The following is a 17,946-nucleotide window of genomic DNA, read 5'->3' on the forward strand; positions in this document are numbered from 1 at the left end:
TTGTTTTCTCAGAAACAGCGCTGCGAAGGGGAAGCACGCGCTCAAGCCTCTCGAGACGGAGCAGTTCTTTTTTCTCGAGTTTTTTGTTTTTTTTTTGTTTTTTTTCCCCCGCGAGGTTCCTAGAATTAAAGAGCCGTTTCCCCGCATCTCGGTCCCGCTCCTTCGTGCGCGCGGTTCCTGTAAAATGCAGGAGCGGCAGGCGAAGGAAAAGTGTCGCCGGGCGTCGGGGTCGAGAGCCGGCAGCTGTGATTCAGCGCTCCTGCCACTAGATGATCTCGAGTTGCGAGTGTTGTTCGTGCAGTGAGACATCTTTCCCACGGCACACTTGGAAACACTGACGGGAGAGGGGGGGGGGCGGGTGTATTTGCTATTTGCTGCCCGGCTGTACTGCGAGTGCGGTCTGGTGTCCCTGCGGCGTCCCCGACACCTGTCGCGCTCGGCCAGGTGCGCAAGTGTACCGATTTGCCGGCCGGCCCGTCGGTCTGCTGGCGCTTTGAAAGACCCGCGTCGCCGCGCTCAGACGGGGGACGGGCCGCCTCCGAGACCGTGACGGAGTGAAAGTGGAAAACGCGCCGAGCCGTGGTGATGTAACCGGGACTAATGGCTTCACGTCCCGCTGGCTGCGAGCGCACTCAGCAGAAAAGCCACGGAGCTATAGATGTTCTCGCGTACATCTCTTCGGTCGGTTTTTTTTTTTTAAAGGTGTTGATTCGGTTACGGAAAAGCAAGCTAATATTTTCTGGTCTGTGTGAAAGTGCTGGGTTGCTCGTAATATTACTTCGAATGGCGCAGACCACGCGTGTGGTTGTGGTGCGAGTCCGAGTCCTTTACTTCGTGCGCCGTTTATGTCCCGAGCTCCGGGGGCGAGGGGGCAGCGGGGGTGGCGTGGGGCGTCTCCTGCTCCAGACCGGGAGACGGTGCGTCTCTCTGCGGGCGATGTCCTGCTCACAAGCCGGAGAAAGTTCTCCCGTAACCCGCGCCGAGGAATGGGACCCCTGTCGTTCATCCAAGTTCATACACGCTCTGTCCTTAGTTTTAGGCTCTTTGCACATCACGAGATCGTGGGCACCTGCACGGGCGCACAGACTGGCAGGGCAGGGCTAGATCCCCTCACACTGTGGGCACCTGTACGCGCGCACAGACTGGCAGGGCAGGGCTAGCTCCCCTCACACTGTGGGCACCTGTACGCGCGCACAGACTGGCAGGGCAGGGCTAGCTCCCCTCACACTGTGGGCACCTGCACGGGCGCACAGACTGGCAGGGCAGGGCTAGATCCCCTCACACTGTGGGCACCTGCACGGGCGCACAGACTGGCAGGGCAGGGCTAGATCCCCTCACACTGTGGGCACCTGCACGGGCGCACAGACTGGCAGGGCAGGGCTAGATCCCCTCACACTGTGGGCACCTGCACGGGCGCACAGACTGGCAGGGCAGGGCTAGATCCCCTCACACTGTGGGCACCTGCACGGGCGCACAGACTGGCAGGGCAGGGCTAGATCCCCTCACACTGTGGGCACCTGCACGGGCGCACAGACTGGCAGGGCAGGGCTAGATCCCCTCACACTGTGGGCACCTGTACGCGCGCACAGACTGGCAGGGCAGGGCTAGCTCCCCTCACACTGTGGGCACCTGTACGCGCGCACAGACTGGCAGGGCAGGGCTAGCTCCCCTCACACTGTGGGCACCTGTACGCGCGCACAGACTGGCAGGGCAGGGCTAGCTCCCCTCACACTGTGGGCACCTGCACGGGCGCACAGACTGGCAGGGCAGGGCTAGATCCCCTCACACTGTGGGCACCTGCACGGGCGCACAGACTGGCAGGGCAGGGCTAGATCCCCTCACACTGTGGGCACCTGCACGGGCGCACAGACTGGCAGGGCAGGGCTAGATCCCCTCACACTGTGGGCACCTGCACGGGCGCACAGACTGGCAGGGCAGGGCTAGATCCCCTCACACTGTGGGCACCTGCACGGGCGCACAGACTGGCAGGGAGGGCCTAGCTCCCCTCACACTGTGGGCACCTGCACGGGCACACAGACTGGCAGGGCAGGACTAGCTCCCCTCACACTGTGGGCACCTGCATGGGCGCCAGGCTGGCAGGTGTAGATCACCGCCCTGTGTCTCACAGTCTCTTGACTAGACCTGTGTGGGCAGGGGTGACACATGCTGCCTTTTTTCCCAGAACCTCTTTCACTTCTTGTAGCTGCAGTTGCTGAGTCCGCAGCTTAGAAAAGAGCGGTTTTCGGGTTTTCTTTTAAAGCTGTTTTTTTTTTTTTTTGCTCCTCTCCTCTTGGGCCGCCGCGCTGTTTTCACGTGAGGAGGGTGCGATCTCTGTTCCGGTGGGCGTGTGGCGTTCCGGGACGCGGCGGCGAGCGGGCTGAAACGTGTGTGCGTGTGCAGCCGACAGAGGCTTCCACCGTGCGCCGTGACGGCACAGAACACATGAGTGAGAGAGAGACAGCGGCCTCGAGTCTTCTGTCTCCTGTCTTCATCTCCCCTGCGCGCCACTTTCACTCTGACTGGCCTGACCGAAGTCACGTCTGAGCGGGAACTCAGCCCTGCGGCTGGGAAACCGGGCTCTCTCCCTCTCTCTGTTCCTCTCTGCCTTCTTTTGGTCTCTCTTTCCTCTTGACTTCTCTCTCTCCCCCCTCCTCCGGCCCTGCAGGAAAGGTCAGAGGTCAGACAGAAAAGATGCTGATCCCCGCGTTCCTCGTGCTGCCCCTCTGCCCCAGCGCCGGGCCGGGCCTGGGTTTGCAGCACCGCACTGTAGCCGCGAGACATAACGATGGGAGTTGAACCCGGGTGAGGCGGCACAGCCGGCGGCTGATTTCTGCCCCCAGTTCCCCAGCAAACAAGGTGGGGGATGTGTTTGGGAGGAGTAGCGACTGATCGCGCCTGTGGACCCTACAGACATCTCGTCTGAGATGATCATCGCGCGTAACGCACCAGACAGCCAGAGTCCTTGTGTCCGACACGGGACAGTCTAAATCCTGGGTCCTCCTGGGTTTGCAGTCGCATGTCTTAATGAGAGTGAGTTCACTTGATCGGCTTCAGTCCTGTTTTCTCACCAGAGTGAGTGTCGCTAAAGCTTTGGAGAGGCATCATGGGCAAATATGGGTGGCAGAGGTGGGGGGTGGACACGTTGCTCTCAGTGGCGGCTCCATCAGAGCTCGTTAAGAATGTGCAGCTTTGAGTGAAAGCCATGCAGTTAACATTGTTTCTTGGCGGATTAGTGTTCAGAGCTCCTGGGACATCCAGGCTCAGTGCATTAGGAATTTGTGGCCGTATGAGCACGTAGCTATGACTCCACGTGCGTGGGGGGGCCGCTGGGGGAGTCTGACTCGGCCCGTGTGTCAGAGGAGGGACGTGTGCCTGTCGAGAGGAAGGAGGAACTGAGGATGCTGCTGGTGACGCTGGAAGAGCAAACAGAAAGTATGGAGTTCCCCTGAAAGTGTGTGTCAGCACCACACTTCCCCCCAGATGCGCAACAGACCACACAGGTCAGCTGACGAACTGGAGACGTCACCTCAGAGAACTGGATTTGAATTTTGCACCACAGCTGTCGGATCCATTCCAGCTTTGCTGAGCTTTGCGGGGTGCCACGGAGAAAAAGAGATTAAGTATCGTTTGTGTGCATGTTGATACTTGCTGCATTTGTATTTACTGCTGGGGTGAAGTGTCCAGCACCTGCTGTTGCTTCTGTTCAAGAGCTGCCTGCAGCTGGTGAAACCTGGAGGGGATCAGCCTGACGACACTGTATAACCTGACGTCGATTTTACAGTGTTCTAAATCACTCCCGCTGCACAGCTGGCAATTCCGCTCCAGGTGTTGGTAGGAGACTCTTGCTGAAGCCAGAGCAGGTGCTGGAGATTTCTAGCTTGTTGCCGTGATGCGAAAGATGGCACAGGTAACCATGTGCGTACAAATGTTTTTCTCCTTCGGCAGGGCAAATTATACACAAGCCTGCAGTTTTTCGTCAACAGGAATTGGGATGAAAATTTCCCCCCGTTTTCCCGGAAAAGCACATTGCATTCAGAATTAGGTTAATCGGAGTGTTGACTGATAATTGCCCTGGTGACTTCCTTCTTGAGCCACCCGCTGTTGGGCACCTCGAGACACAGAGAAGGGCTGGGTTTCCTCAGCCCTCCTCTGTTCCCCGCTAGCTTGCTTTCATCCTGCTGCTGTTGAGCGGCTTTGGTCTGTCCCTGAAAGAGTGAAGAGAAACAGAGTGTTTCCGTCTCTGCTGAGCGCAGGGTATGTGGGTCAGGCTGTACGCGGCTTGCCGGCAAACACCAGCGTCGCCGCGGGGTCCGGACCGCTGCTGAGCCTGGCGCCATGGTAACTCCGTTGCCGGGGGGATGCTGAAGCTGGCTGCAGCAGCGCTAGGGGTTCTGGACTGTGGGTCTGGGGGGGGGCCACTTGGTAGGAAACGGGGGACCGAGTTCCAGTCGGCCTTAATCGAAGCAGAAGAGTTGGATTAACAGCTCGGCTGGGCGACCGAGAGCTCGACACACAGCCGGCAGAGGTCTCGCTGGTGGCCCCGAGCACGAGGAGGAGCAGGGCGCCACGTGGCCCGGACCCTGCGCGGGCCACACAGGGCCTGACGCAGAGGGTCACGCAGTCGGACAGATGTTCAGGCGGTTGGGGCGTGCTGGGGCAGGGAGAATCAGGAGCCTGGGAGAAGCAGGGCCGACCGGATCTCCCCGAGGCGGTCTGTGGGAGCTCACTGCTTTCCCCAGCCAGGCGCTGTCCTGAGCCGCGGGCAGAGGGAGCAGCTCCCGCGGCACTGCCGCCTGCTTACAGATTGTGGCCATGCGGCCGGGCCCGGAGCGCCAGTCGGCACCCACAGACCGGACCACCTGTCAGCTGGGCCCGCTGGCGCCCTCGCCTCAGCCCGGAGGTCTGACTCGGTTTCAGCAGGGATGCGCTTGGATTTCTTGTACCGCCCAGCGCAGGAGAAGCCCCTGTCGCCTGCCGTCGTGCGAGGTTGTGAATGGGTGCCGTTCTGACTGTGCTCTCCGTCACGCTGGCCTGTACAGCCTGCGCTGTTTCAGGAATCCTGTGTTGTTGTTCGAGAGTGCTGCAGGCAGGCGGGTGGGCGTTACTGGGAAACGACTTCCCCTCTCCAGTCTGCTGTGAAACTCCCAGTTTGACAGGAATGTGATGACACAGTTGGTGTGTGGGCCTCCCTGGTTTCGCTGTTCCAGGTATTCTTCCTTTACTGCAAGAAACTCTTTTCTTACTCACTCTCTCACTGTCTTTCTCTTGCTGTTTTATCTCTCCCACTCTGTCTTACTTTCTGTGTTTCTGTCTACCTTCCTCTCTTGCTTTCTCTCTTGTTTCTTGGTCTCTGACCTTCTGACTCCTGCTGCTTCTGTGTTACTTATTTGATGAGCTGGGCTGAGCGTCTTTACAGTCTCTACAGATCTGATGGTGATGAGTGTGAATGTGAAGATACAGATGAGCTGGACTGAGTGTCTTTACAGTCTCTACAGATCTGATGGTGATGAGTGTGAGTGTGAAGATACAGATGAGCTGGACTGAGTGTCTTTACAGTCTCTACAGATCTGATGGTGATGAGTGTGAGTGTGAAGATACAGATGAGCTGGACTGAGTGTCTTTACAGTCTCTACAGATCTGATGGTGATGAGTGTGAGTGTGAAGATACAGATGAGCTGGACTGAGTGTCTTTACAGTCTACAGATCTGATGGGGATGAGTGTGAATGTGAAGATACAGATGAGCTGGACTGAGTGTCTTTACAGTCTCTACAGATCTGATGGGGATGAGTGTGAATGTGAAGATACAGATGAGCTGGACTGAGTGTCTTTACAGTCTCTACAGATCTGATGGGGATGAGTGTGAATGTGAAGATACAGAGACCTGGACTGAGTGTCTTTACAGTCTCTACAGATCTGATGGGGATGAGTGTGAATGTGAAGATACAGATGATCAGACTGAGTGTCTTTACAGTCTCTACAGACCTGATGGGGATGAGTGTGAATGTGAAGATACAGATGATCAGACTGAGTGTCTTTACAGTCTCTACAGACCTGATGGTGATGAGTGTGAATGTGAAGATACAGAGGAGCTGGACTGAGTGTCTTTACAGTCTCTACAGATCTGATGGGGATGAGTGTGAATGTGAAGATACAGATGAGCTGGACTGAGTGTCTTTACAGTCTCTCCAGATCTGATGGTGATGAGTGTGAGTGTGAAGATACAGATGATCAGACTGAGTGTCTTTACTGTATCTACAGATCTGAGGGAGATGAGTGTGAATGTGAAGATACAGATGATCAGACTGAGTGTCTTTACTGTATCTACAGATCTGAGGGAGATGAGTGTGAATGTGAAGATACAGATGATCAGACTGAGTGTCTTTACTGTATCTACAGATCTGAGGGAGATGAGTGTGAATGTGACTAAAGTTGAGCTTGAAGTTAAAGGTGCTTGACAGATGTGGTGAAGGCAGCATCTGCTCTGGTTATGTATAATCTTAGCTGGCTTGCCCACTCAGGCCGAATTGCTGATAGAATGAAAATGATGTGTGTCTGGAGGGATGAGATATTCCTAGGCTGGAGAGATTGGATTTCAGAAAGAAAGGAAGAAACATTGTTCCACAGGAAGAGAAACACCCCCCCCCCCCCTCCACACACATACTTGCCAACTGAGGCCCACTTCCTGTATCTCTCACATGCTCTTCCTGTCTGCTTGTAGCACAACCTTTATTTTTTTTCCCCACCAGACAGGGTCTGTGACACTAGCAGAAGCGTTAAGTATCTGTCGGGTTTGTGTGTGTTTTGGTTTAAGCAAAGCAACCTTATACCGTTTGCACGCAACCCTGGGGTTTCTATATCTGTGCCAAGTAGGTCATACTCTTGCAGTCTCTGAGTTGCCCGTAAACAGTAGAGGAAGCTCTCTTACATACAGTGTGTATGTCATAAACAGCTTCTTGTACACGAATGCTGAAAAACTGTGTTCCACTGTACGAACCTCTCATCTGAGGTGCAGCACGTCTGATGTAAGTAGAGCTGTTCAGAAATCCCTGAGCCCTGGTTAGAGCAGCAGGCACTAGCATAACTGTTCTTATCTCCATTTAGCACATGGATTAACTGTGCATTTCCTGCAGATCCTGCAAAGATGATACTGAGGATCTGCTGCTTGTTGGTCAGTTACTTATTTGAATTAATTATGGCCTTAATTAGTTTTCCTTTGATTGAAGACGCTTGTGAAACCCTGAGGGACTAAATGTTTAGTTGTTACACAAAGACTTCAACCTATACAAGTGAGATGAAAGAGATGTATCTTTGAAAAGTTTGAAGGTGTTGCTCACAGATGCTGTGGCCTGCAGTACTATTCTTGGAAAGACCTGGGTGTCGCAGGACGCCAGGCTGTGCCGGGTTATAGCTGGAGAGACCTGGGTGTCGCAGGACGCCGGGCTGTGGGGGGTTATAGCTGGAGAGACCTGGGTGTCGCAGGACGCCGGGCTGTGGGGGGTTATAGCTGGAGAGACCTGGGTGTCGCAGGACGCCAAGCTGTGGGGGGTTATAGCTGGAGAGACCTGGGTGTCGCAGGACGCCGGGCTGTGGGGGGTTATAGCTGGAGAGACCTGGGTGTCGCAGGACGCCGGGCTGTGCCGGGTTATAGCTGGAGAGACCTGGGTGTCGCAGGACGCCGGGCTGTGCGGGGTTATAGCTGGAGAGACCTGGGTGTCGCAGGACGCCGGGTTATAGCTGGAGAGACCTGGGTGTCGCAGGACGCCAAGCTGTGGGGGGTTATAGCTGGAGAGACCTGGGTGTCGCAGGACGCCAAGCTGTGGGGGGTTATAGCTGGAGAGACCTGGGTGTCGCAGGACGCCAAGCTGTGCCGGGTTATAGCTGGAGAGACCTGGGTGTCGCAGGACGCCAAGCTGTGGAGAGGTAGAGGGTGTCATGAGGTGTCACTTCTTGGACAGATGGTGAACGCAGATCCGTTTCTGACCTGCAGTGAGAGAAGGAGTAGGAGAGAGAAACCGCAGTCCGTGTCCTGGTGGTGGTCTTTTGTGTGTGTGTGCGCGTGTGTGCATGTTTACATGTGGATTGTAAACTCCACCCTGAAGACTGAAGCCTGACCCACTAGCAACAGGAGCCTGGAAACAATTTTGCATCTAAAAAAATTGCACATCTTTTCAAGAGATGCGTCAAGTACATCTTCCACGGTCTCTTCCTGTTTGCTGGCCGTCACATTTCCTTTCAGCAATTCCTGAGCTGGGCCCATTACGTAAGCCTGCGAGCTGCAGTGCACCTGCTGTGTTTGTGTCTGTGAAAGGGGGATTGTCAGTGCAGTGCAGTCAGTGACTCTCTCTCTGCACTCGATGCACAGTGGGGCTCTTTCTCTCGCTCACGATCTCGCGCATGCAAACAGCGCAGCGGCCTATTTTTAGCAAAAGAGACTTGTTTCTCAGCTTCATTTTCGTTTGGCCGGGATCCCAAACTTGGCTGGGCTGGGCTTGGTAGTCGAGACAGTTACAAATCGTGAGCTACACGACACAGCTTCTATATATAACCTGTGCCATGACACAAGTGTGTGTATTAATCTGTGCTCGGGCACGGGTGATGTCAGGGAGTGTGTGATGGCTGATCAGGGAGCAATTCAGCAGTTCAGTGCCAAATGCTTGTGTGGTGGTTCAGACTCCTTCGCTGTGTACCTGCCCTGCCAGAATTACCAGACTTTACCAAACTGTGGTAGGAGGTGGGGGGGATTTTTGCTAACGCACACCTGGTCTGGTGATTGGAAACTCTGGGTTGGGGGGGGGGGGATTTTGGCTAAAATAAAGGGGTTTTGGTTTCTGCCGTCAAGATGCAACGGGGGCGTTCTCTCGCTGACGCAATGGTTCTGGAAACCACAGAGTTCCCCCTTCTCCAAATTCTCCGTGAGCTGGCCCAAGCCCGAGAGCGCGGGTCCAATCCGGCCAGTGGTCGGTCCAGATCGAGGATGGTGGCGAGACGCCGGTCCTCTCTCTGGCCCGTGATGGGGCGAGCGTGTGTGCTCGTGCCTGCGCCGCAGAGGCGGTGCTGCGATCAGAGAGCTCCAAGAGGTTCTCTCTTTTGGTAACTCATGCTGTGGTTGTGGATTCCCCTGTTTTCGTGCCGGGCTGGCTGCTGTGAACTTCCTGTTTGTTTACCAAACCACGCTGAGTCACAGATAAAGAGTGACGCCGCTCGGCAAGAGAAATTCCCGAAAACGTCACCCCGGAACACCCACCGCACCACCACCACCCCCCTCCTCCTCCTCCTCTTCTTCCCCCTCCCCCTCCTCCGCCCTCTCGCTCTGTCATCTCCGCCAGGCGTGAAAGGGTTAAATCTTTTCGGTAAAACCCGACGCAGTGACGCCACTGGAGCGTGTCAGCCCTGCGCCTCTCGGTGAGAGAGGGCTTTTCCTGTCCACGTCCGGCCCACCACGCCGTAGCAGCGAGCTGTGAGCTCCCCCTGCTCTCCCCCGCAGGTGCCACAGGCCAGACACGGCTCGAGGAGCTCGTGGCCCCGATGTCTGTGTCTGCAGGACGAGAGGAGCCCACACGGTCCGGCTAGCGTGTCCCCCTGCTCGGTAGCCGCTTGATTTCCTGGGGCATGAGTGTTTCATGAGCCGTAGCTTCTCTGATGTTTTCTTCGCCCTGTTTGTAGACTTGTCTGTGCCCTGGTGTAGACGCAATGAGGAAGACCCGGGCTGGGGAACTGTATGGGACTGGGCGTCTGCAGCTCGGGGTGGTAGCCCTCCAGGCATCCCATTGTTACTTTCTGTCCCGGCTGGGTGGGGGGGCTGTTCGGTCTGTCTATAGTTGAAATGTGTGTTTCTAGGGGTCCTGCGTTCGGATCCCAGCCCCAGGGCACCTGTCTGTGTGGGGGATCTGCACCCACGTTCCTCCTGGTGTTGTTTTCCCTCTGAGATCTCCGCTGTGTTGTCGTACCCGGAAGAAGTGCCAGCTGGGTTCGGTCGGCACTCCAGACTGTCCCTCCCCACCCCACCCCCCCCGCTGTGGTGGGCCGACAGTCTCCTCCAGGGTGGGCCCTGTGCCCTGTAGTTCCGGGATGGGTGGTTTTGGGATGGATGGTGGATGAGACAGACAAACAGCGCTTGTATCCATACATCTCACTGGAACGGCAGAGGAGCGGTGCCCTGGGCCGAGGAGAGATGGCGGCGGTGATCGTGCAGTGGCCTCCTACCTGACCTTTGCCCCTTCTTCTCTTCCAGACTCCGTGAAGCCTGAGAGACAGACGAACAGAGATGATTGGCTGGCGGAGCTGAATCGAGGCTTGCTTTGAGAGGTAGGAGCACCGCGCCTTCTAGCTGTTGCAGGCTTGTCCTCCAGGTGAAACCCAGGAAAGCCAAAGTGTCTTTCCGACTGTGTTCCAAACAGCGGGCCCGTCTGGCTGACTCCAGACGTTTTCTGCAGTGATGTCCGTTTGTGTCTGTGGCTTTCAAAGGCAGGGTTTTGATGTGGGGTGGATCTCAGATTTGTGAGGTGTGGGGTGACACTGGCAGGCAGTTTGGGGTAGCCGGACTCGGGGGCAGGAGTCCTTTCCTCTGCAGCGTGCGCCGCAGGTCCGCTCCGAAGAGCGGAGCGTCGGGTCCGTGCTCTTTCTTGCCCGAGCCGCAGGGCCTGCCCGGTGACGGTGGCCGGTGGATCGGGAGGGGCTCTGCTCCAGTCGGGGGGCGGGGTCTGGCCGCACAGGGGCTGAGCTGTGTGATTGTACAGGGGGGCAGGAGGGGGTAAACGCTGTGCTGCCGGCGGATCTGGAAGAGGGGGGCTTACCTGGGTCAGGGCTGGCACTGGGCATCACCACGCCAGTTGCACCTGCAGCAGACCCGCAGTAAACCGCGCGTAGGTGGAGGAATCGCAGCTGAGTGAAGCTGATGAGTCAACGAAGCATCAGTGAAGAAGCTTCAGTGACGTGGGTCAGAATGGCGGTGTGGCTGAATTGATATTTAAGCCGTTGTTTTCTTCCATTAGAATTCACTTTTTCCCCGTTGCTAGCGGGCGCACCGAGGCTGGGCTGTCCCCACCGAGAAGATCCGCCACCTAGGCAGGCGCTACAGTACCGCAGAAATGCAATTCAACTAAACTCAATTCAAATCCACAGCTCAAGTGACATAGTTTTGACTTTAATCTGATTTTGCTGTTGGTGCCAGACAAATAAACACTGTACTGGGCCTCATTAGCACGAGTGATGTGCGGGTTGACCCACTCCCGCTGGTCGGGCGGGCTCGGGTTAAAAAAAAAAGATTTAGATCGGGTCGGGCGGGTAAAAAAAAAAGGCCGACCCGCGCATCTCTAATTAGCACAGACTGCTCCCATGATCAGTAATTGACATTCATGAGCCAGCTGCTCTTTTTCATTGCTCAGTGCATAAAGGTCACAGGCAAGAGGTTCACCGAGTGCATTTGGTTGCTAGTAGCTAATTGATCCCTTGATCTCATCCTGCTTTCTTCTTAAAAGAAGCTAGGTTACTGGCTTGAACAACATGGCTGGGTGACTTGTTCCAAACCCCCACAACTTTTTGTGTAAAGAAGTGCCTCCGATTCTCGTTTTTAAAGGTGCTTCCCTGTAGGTCCCGCTTGTGCCCTCTGGTTCCTGTCTCACTGTTGACATTTCATTTTCAACATGTGAAATTGGGGGGCCCTCATAGTCTCCTGCGTTCAAGACTAGAGAGTGTGGGACATGGCTGTGAGGCCAGGAATGTGTCCATTGGCTCTTTTCTGGACCAGGTCTGGAGCAGCAGGATACGAATGAGTGAGTGTTTGAGTGGGCAGTCGGGGTAGATTAACCTAATTCATATCTGCTGATGGATATTGACCATCAAATGTGAAATAATGGCCTGTAGCAAGACTGCCTGCTTTAATGTAATCAGTGTCGATTAAGGAAAGGTTTATATACCAGGGCTATAGTGTCCCATTCGACAAAATATTGCACTACTATAGTAGTCACTATATCACTAGCACACTGAAAGCCAGGTGCCAAAAAGACAGATGCAGTATAAATAAAAGCGATCCGCCAATGGAAAAGGATACATCCTCTAAAAAAAACAAAGTTTGTTTCCTATGTCTAAAACACCAGCACCTTACAGTGAAAGACTAGCAAGCAACAAAGTGATCTTTTTCACTAAATTCAGACATCAAGTCAAGATCTACAACCTGGATTTGTTTAATCCAAGGGATGTCACATTCCGGACTCGTTCCCAGGTAACTCATGCTGTACTGGCACTGTAGGTACTCTATCCAGTCAGATTGCTCTCACAGCGGAGAAGCTGCATCCTAAGAGGGTGTTGTTCCCGCACGGAGCGCTCGGTGCTGACGGAGTGGCATCCCTGCTGGGAAGGGGGCTGGGAAGGAAGTGGGATGATCCAGGAGCGCTGCAGATGGAGCAGAGGAGGAGCAGAGCTGCTCCGACGCGTCTCTCGGCCGGCGTGGGCCGGAGCTGCGCGATCGTGCGCCGCCCACCCCCCCGAATCTCCGAGCAGGACCTCTAAAATAGCAGGAGTGCCTTAAAATAGCCGCCAGCTCTCTATTTTCAGAGCAGAGCGGGGCTGGCGGGGCCGGGCGCGCAGCTCGAGTGTGACAGAGAGGAGGAGCGGGGGTGGCTGTTACAGCACGGCCTGTTCCGTCTCTGTGCACGCGGGGTTTAATTTTAGACTCGCTGGGTTTTTTTTGGAGTCGCTCTTGTCCTCGAGATCCTACTTGCGCCTCCCGTCATCTGCTGCGGAGATAACGAGGCGGAGATAACGAGGACGAGCGCGCGCGCTGTGGCACGGTCTGGGTTGATGGGATACGGATAAGCCAGCTGGAGCCCAAGCCTGACCTCCAGTCCCCCCCCCCCCCCCCCCACCACACCCCCATAAAAAACATGGATACACCTGCGGTCAAGTTCCAGTTCGTACGTTTCAAAGCCACTCCTGCTTCGTGTTTTCGTCGTTATGAACAGCCGGGTGATCCTGGAGTTGTGCGAAGCCTGTGCAGTTCGGAGCACTTGTTAAACATTACAACGTATACGGTCTCAGCTTGTTAATGATTACATGTTTTTGTAGTGGTTTCAGCCTTGACTTTTAAAGTCCGAGGTGAAAAGGACTTGTTGTGTGGCTCGGGCAGAACGGGAAGATGGGCCTGGCTGTCTCTATCCCCCCCACCCGCCTCGCTCTGAGTCTCCGGACTCCCTCCCGGCGGTGTCTCTGTCTCGCCCTGCGCTTCTGATCCTCTGGGTTCTCCTCCTCTCTGCGTGGTCCGGTCCTGGCCTGGCTGTGCCCCCCTCACTCACCCCCTCTCGTCCTCTCGTCCTCTCAGAGCGGGAAGTCGAGCAGCGCGCGGCGAGAGACAGGCAGAAGGAAGGACAGACAGAGGTGCTACTTTTCTCACTCAGGACTGCCACAGCGGTGCTCACACAGTGCTGCAGTGGAGGGCTTCACAGACGCAGCTAGTGAGGTGAGTGGACACGCCGGACTCTCTGGACAAGCCGTGAATGATTAATAATCATTCCTGACACTCCTCTCAAAGCGCTTTACAGCTAATGGGGACTCCCTGGATGATGCAGCAGCAGCTATAGTGCACCAGTACTCTCCCCACACACCAGATCTCAGTAGGGAGGAGAACAGAGAGATGAAGCCAGTTCAGAGAGGGGGATTATTAGGAGGCCATGACTGGTAAAGGCCGGGAGGACATTTGGCCAGGACACCAGGGTTACATCCCTACTCTTTTCGAGAAACGCCCTGGGATTTTTAATGACCGCAGAGAGTCAGGACCTCGGTTTTACATCTCATCTGAAGGACGGCGCCTTTTTACAGTATAGTGTCCCTGTCACTATACTGGGGCATTAGGACCCACACAGACCGCAGGGTGAGCGCCCCCTGCTGGCCCCACTAACACCTCTTCCAGCAGCAGCCTCAGCTTTCTCAGGAGGTCTCCCATCCAGGTACTGGCAAGGCTCACACCTGCTGAGCTTCAGTGGGGCTGCCAGCTGGGAGTTGCAGATCCTCCCTCTGGAGGTGGGTGTGGTCCAGATTAGCGAAGTTTACTGGCAAAGCCAGTCCAGCGGAGGTCAGGGACTCCAGACGGAAACAAGGACCAGCAGCTGGGAGCAGTGATGGACAGGAAGAGCGATGGGGCAGCCCTATGTCCCCCCAGTGAGAACTGTCAGGAGCTCAGCTGAAAGAGTCACCTCTCTGCTGTGCTCTCCTCCCTGTCCCCCAGGCTGGATGCATCACACAGCGGACCAGTTCGGAGGGCGCAGCACACGGGACTCCTTTCCTCTGGACGGCCTGAGCCGGGGACCATGGGCACCCGTGGGCGGCCGGCCATGGGCACCTCCAACCAGGTGAGCAGGGGGCAGTGGGCAGGTGAGCAGGTGGGCAGAGGGCAGGCGAGCAGTGAGCAGGGGGCAGCGGGCAGGCGAGCAGCGAGCAGGGGGTAGCAGGCAGTGGGCAGTGGGCTGGGGTCCGAGGACTCGTGCGGGTAGGCACGGTGGAGGGGTGGGAGAGCTTGAAGGAAAGAAGACTGGCAGGCCCGTGGGGAGGCAGGGAGAAGGTGAGGTGACTGTGACCCTGTATGCGAAGGCCTGCTGACGTCACGGGGCTTCTCCTCCGTTCTCTCCCCAGGTGCTCCTCCAGCGTGGGCCCATCCCAGCTCCTCCCGCACCTGCCCCCAGGTCACATGATGGGGCTCAACCACCCCAGCAAGTTCTTCTCCAGCGGGTGAGTGCTGCCACGCGTCCCACCAGCCCTCCCAGCATGCACCCCCCCCCCCCCAACTCCGAGCCCTAACTAATCCCGTGTTCCGCTTCCCTCTGTCCAGCCCGGCCGCCCGCGGTGAGAAGCTGGCCGTCCTGCAGCGGCTGGTCCAGGCCCTGTCCAGGGACCAGCGGCAGCCGCAGCTCTGGGAGCAGCTGGGCCAGCTGTATGAGTCGGAGCAGGAGCTGGAGGAGGCGGCGCACTGCTACCAGAGCGCCACGCGCCACAGCGGCTACGGCGCCTTCGGCCACCTGGCGACGCGGGCCGGCCAGCTGCTGAGGGTAAGAGCGGAGGGCAGTGTGTCCGGGCCGTGCCGGCCGCTGGGAAGAGCACGGGGCAAACAGCAACGTCTCTCCTCTCTCTCTCTCTCTCGCCCTCGCAGTATGGAAGCCCCCACCAGCAGCACCGTCCTCGCAACCTGCCCCCTCTGAGCGAAGTCTGGAGCCTGGTGCAGCAGGTACAGACTCCAGATCTCGGGTGGTGCGTGTCTGTGCGTGTCTGTGCGTGTCTGTGCGCGTGTGTGCGCGTGTGTGCGCGTGTGTGCGCGTGTGTGCGCGTGTGTGCGCGTGCGCGTGTGCATGTGCGTGTGTGCATGCGTGTGTGCGTGCGTGTGTGCGTGTGTGTGTGCGTGTCACGTGACTGTTGCTGCTCATGCTGTTTTTATCTGGGCAGCACCGGAGCAAATTCCAATCGGCTTTGTCAACTTGGCAAGACAGTATTGAACCGAGTTGAACGTGGGCCCGCAGGGCAGGGTGCCCACACGCACTGCTTGACCTCTACAGACGGGGGCCCTCCAGCACCCCTGAGCCAGATGTTATTGCATTCTGAGCAGAGGGTTGGATCCGTTCAGTCGGTTTGTCACGTGCTCACGCGCAATGGAATGCTTATATGGAGGAGCTGCGGCTCGGGTTCCGCCGAGATTTGAACTCGGATCGCGGGATTCGGAGTGCAGAGCGCTCGCCGTGATGCCACGGGGCCGGTTCCCGTCACGGGACGCAGACGGAGACGCACAGACGAGGCGCCGCGCTCTGTGGTGACTGCAGGGCGGGCAGGAGAGGGCACTGGTCCCAGAGACGTCCCCAAAAAAACCCTGTCCTTGTTCTCGCCCGGCAGTCGAGGAACTACCCCGGGAAGAGGCCGGCGCCCCACGGGGACCACTCCGTGATCCAGCACACCCCGCCTCTGCACCACCTGGGCACCCCGCCGCCTGCTGACGACACCCCCAGCCCCATCAAGAGGAAGAGGAGCTCCAGCTCCGAGCAGGTCAGTCCAGCAGCTGGGACCTCCACCCTCGTCCCTCGGATCTTTGGCTGTGTTTCCTCCTCCTCCTCCTCCTCCTCCTCCCGCCCCGTCCTCGTCCGTCTCCCAGCCTCCTCGCTCCTGTCTGTTTCCAGATCGTGCTCTGTGCTCTGTGCTCTGTGCTCTGTGCTCTGTGCTCTGTGCTCTGTGCTCTGTGCTCTGTGCTCTGCCCCCTGCCCTGCTCTCTCACCCTCACCTGGCTCAGTCTGCCTGAAGTTGCTGACTGCTGTGGAAGTCTAACCTTTAAAGAGTAAAAGAAAATGCTCCCTCCCCCTCTTCCAGGTCCCTCATGCAGGTCTGCAACGGCTGCCCATGCCTGGGCTCCCCCTGCACGCCCCCCTGCCCCCCGCCCCCCACTACCAGCCCCCCAAGCCCGGCTTCTGGAACCCCTTGCACAAGGGGGGGTCGCCCTGGCCGCCCCCAGACAGGAAGACCAGTCCCCCAGACTTCCAGGTGAGTCAGCAGGAAGGCTGCTGGGCCGCCAGCGATAGTGAGATACCGGCTGATCGTAGCTCGACGCAGGGCCCACGGCCTGCAAGTGAAAAGACCTCGAACCCGGGTGTCAGGTGCCCGCGTGGGCACTGAGGGAGCTCGCAGTAAGGGAACGACTGGTCCCAGTGCTCAGTGAATCAGAAACTGATTTTCGTTCCATTAGATGATGATGATGGTGATGATTAATAATAATAAAAAACTTTATATAGTGCCTTTAAAGGTGGCTTCTCAAAGCACTTTACAGAATGACAATAAAAAAAGAAACGCATGATATGCACAATAAGAGTACACAATGAGAGGTGATAGTAGATGGCGGTACTGAATACAGTAAGGAGCAGAGGGGTAAAGAACGGAACCAGGTAAGGTTTGGGGCATAACAGGAGAAGGCCCCGTCACCCATAGAGTGTAGACGGGCCTGGGGGACGGATAGAGGTGGGGAGTAGGGTGATAGTAGCTCTGACAGGTACTGAGGTCCCCAGCCATGCAGAGCCTTATAGGTGAGCATGAGGATTTTGAAGTCAATACGAAACTTGACAGGAAGCCAGTGCAAGGACTCCAGGATAGGAGTAATGTGATCACTGGCACTAGACCTGGTCATGATTCTGGTTGCTGAACTTTGGACATACTGGAGTCTGTTCCGTGTGGATTTAGAAACCCCAGCTAGATTAGAGGAAGAGCCGTGCGTGGTGCATGATGGTGTTACGACATGTCCGCATTTCCTTCTCTCAACAGCAGGAGGCGCCCAAGCCCGTCCAGGGGGCATACTCTTACAAGCACCTCCCTCCGCCCAGCACTGCCCCGTACCCCCTCTCCCCCACCAGCCCCTTGCCCCCCGTCTCGGCTCCGGGCTACGGCCTGGGCCGCGGTCCGCCCCCCGGCAAGGCCCTGCCCTCGTCCCAGACCGGGCCCAACGGGGGGGGGCCCTGCCTGAGCCACCCGCCTCCTTTCAGCCAGACTCAGGGCGACGCCAGCAGCAAGCACCCAGCCTCCTCCCAGCACTGCCGGGGCCTGCGCGACCCCCGGAACCAGGAACCCAGGGCCCCCCCGAGGCACGAGGGAGCGGGCGGCAGCAGCGGCCAGCAGGGTCCACCACGGGTCCACCGGCCCGGCCTCTCACCAGCAAACATCACCGGCGTGCCTTACAGCCCCCACTACCCTCGCCTGCTGCCACAGCAACCGCCGCCCCAGCAACCGCTGCAGGAGAAGCGGCAGGACGCCCATAGCAACACCAGCGGCGGCAACCGGCCCCATCACGGCAACAGTGTTGCTGGAATACCTCACCGGGGCCTGGACCACACCCACTCCTCCTCTTCCTCCTCCACCAACGAGGGCTGGAGACCGCAGGGCAGACATGGCAACAGCAAATGCCTGGTAAGAACTATTGTTTTGAGGTTGTGCAG

At 57.2% G+C, this 17,946-nt stretch overlaps 1 protein-coding gene across 3 annotated transcripts in view; it reads left to right on the plus strand.

Moving 5' to 3' along the window:
- Positions 1 to 17,946, plus strand: part of kdm6ba (lysine (K)-specific demethylase 6B, a) — a 124,158-nt gene that overhangs the window by 88,339 nt on the left and 17,873 nt on the right. For all 3 annotated transcript variants that reach the window (XM_088910072.1, XM_088910073.1, XM_088910074.1), the window contains 9 exons: positions 10,233 to 10,306; positions 13,317 to 13,454; positions 14,220 to 14,343; positions 14,624 to 14,719; positions 14,820 to 15,036; positions 15,138 to 15,212; positions 15,869 to 16,018; positions 16,337 to 16,507; positions 17,279 to 17,917. In XM_088910072.1, coding sequence (XP_088766198.1) covers positions 14,225 to 14,343; positions 14,624 to 14,719; positions 14,820 to 15,036; positions 15,138 to 15,212; positions 15,869 to 16,018; positions 16,337 to 16,507; positions 17,279 to 17,917 — 1,467 coding nt within the window. In that variant the 5' untranslated portion in view covers positions 10,233 to 10,306; positions 13,317 to 13,454; positions 14,220 to 14,224. The remainder of the gene's footprint in view (positions 1 to 10,232; positions 10,307 to 13,316; positions 13,455 to 14,219; positions 14,344 to 14,623; positions 14,720 to 14,819; positions 15,037 to 15,137; positions 15,213 to 15,868; positions 16,019 to 16,336; positions 16,508 to 17,278; positions 17,918 to 17,946) is intronic.

The sequence above is a fragment of the Atractosteus spatula genome, chromosome 3, assembly GCF_055471065.1.
Source record: "Atractosteus spatula isolate fAtrSpa1 chromosome 3, fAtrSpa1.hap1, whole genome shotgun sequence".
NCBI lineage: Eukaryota > Metazoa > Chordata > Actinopteri > Semionotiformes > Lepisosteidae > Atractosteus > Atractosteus spatula.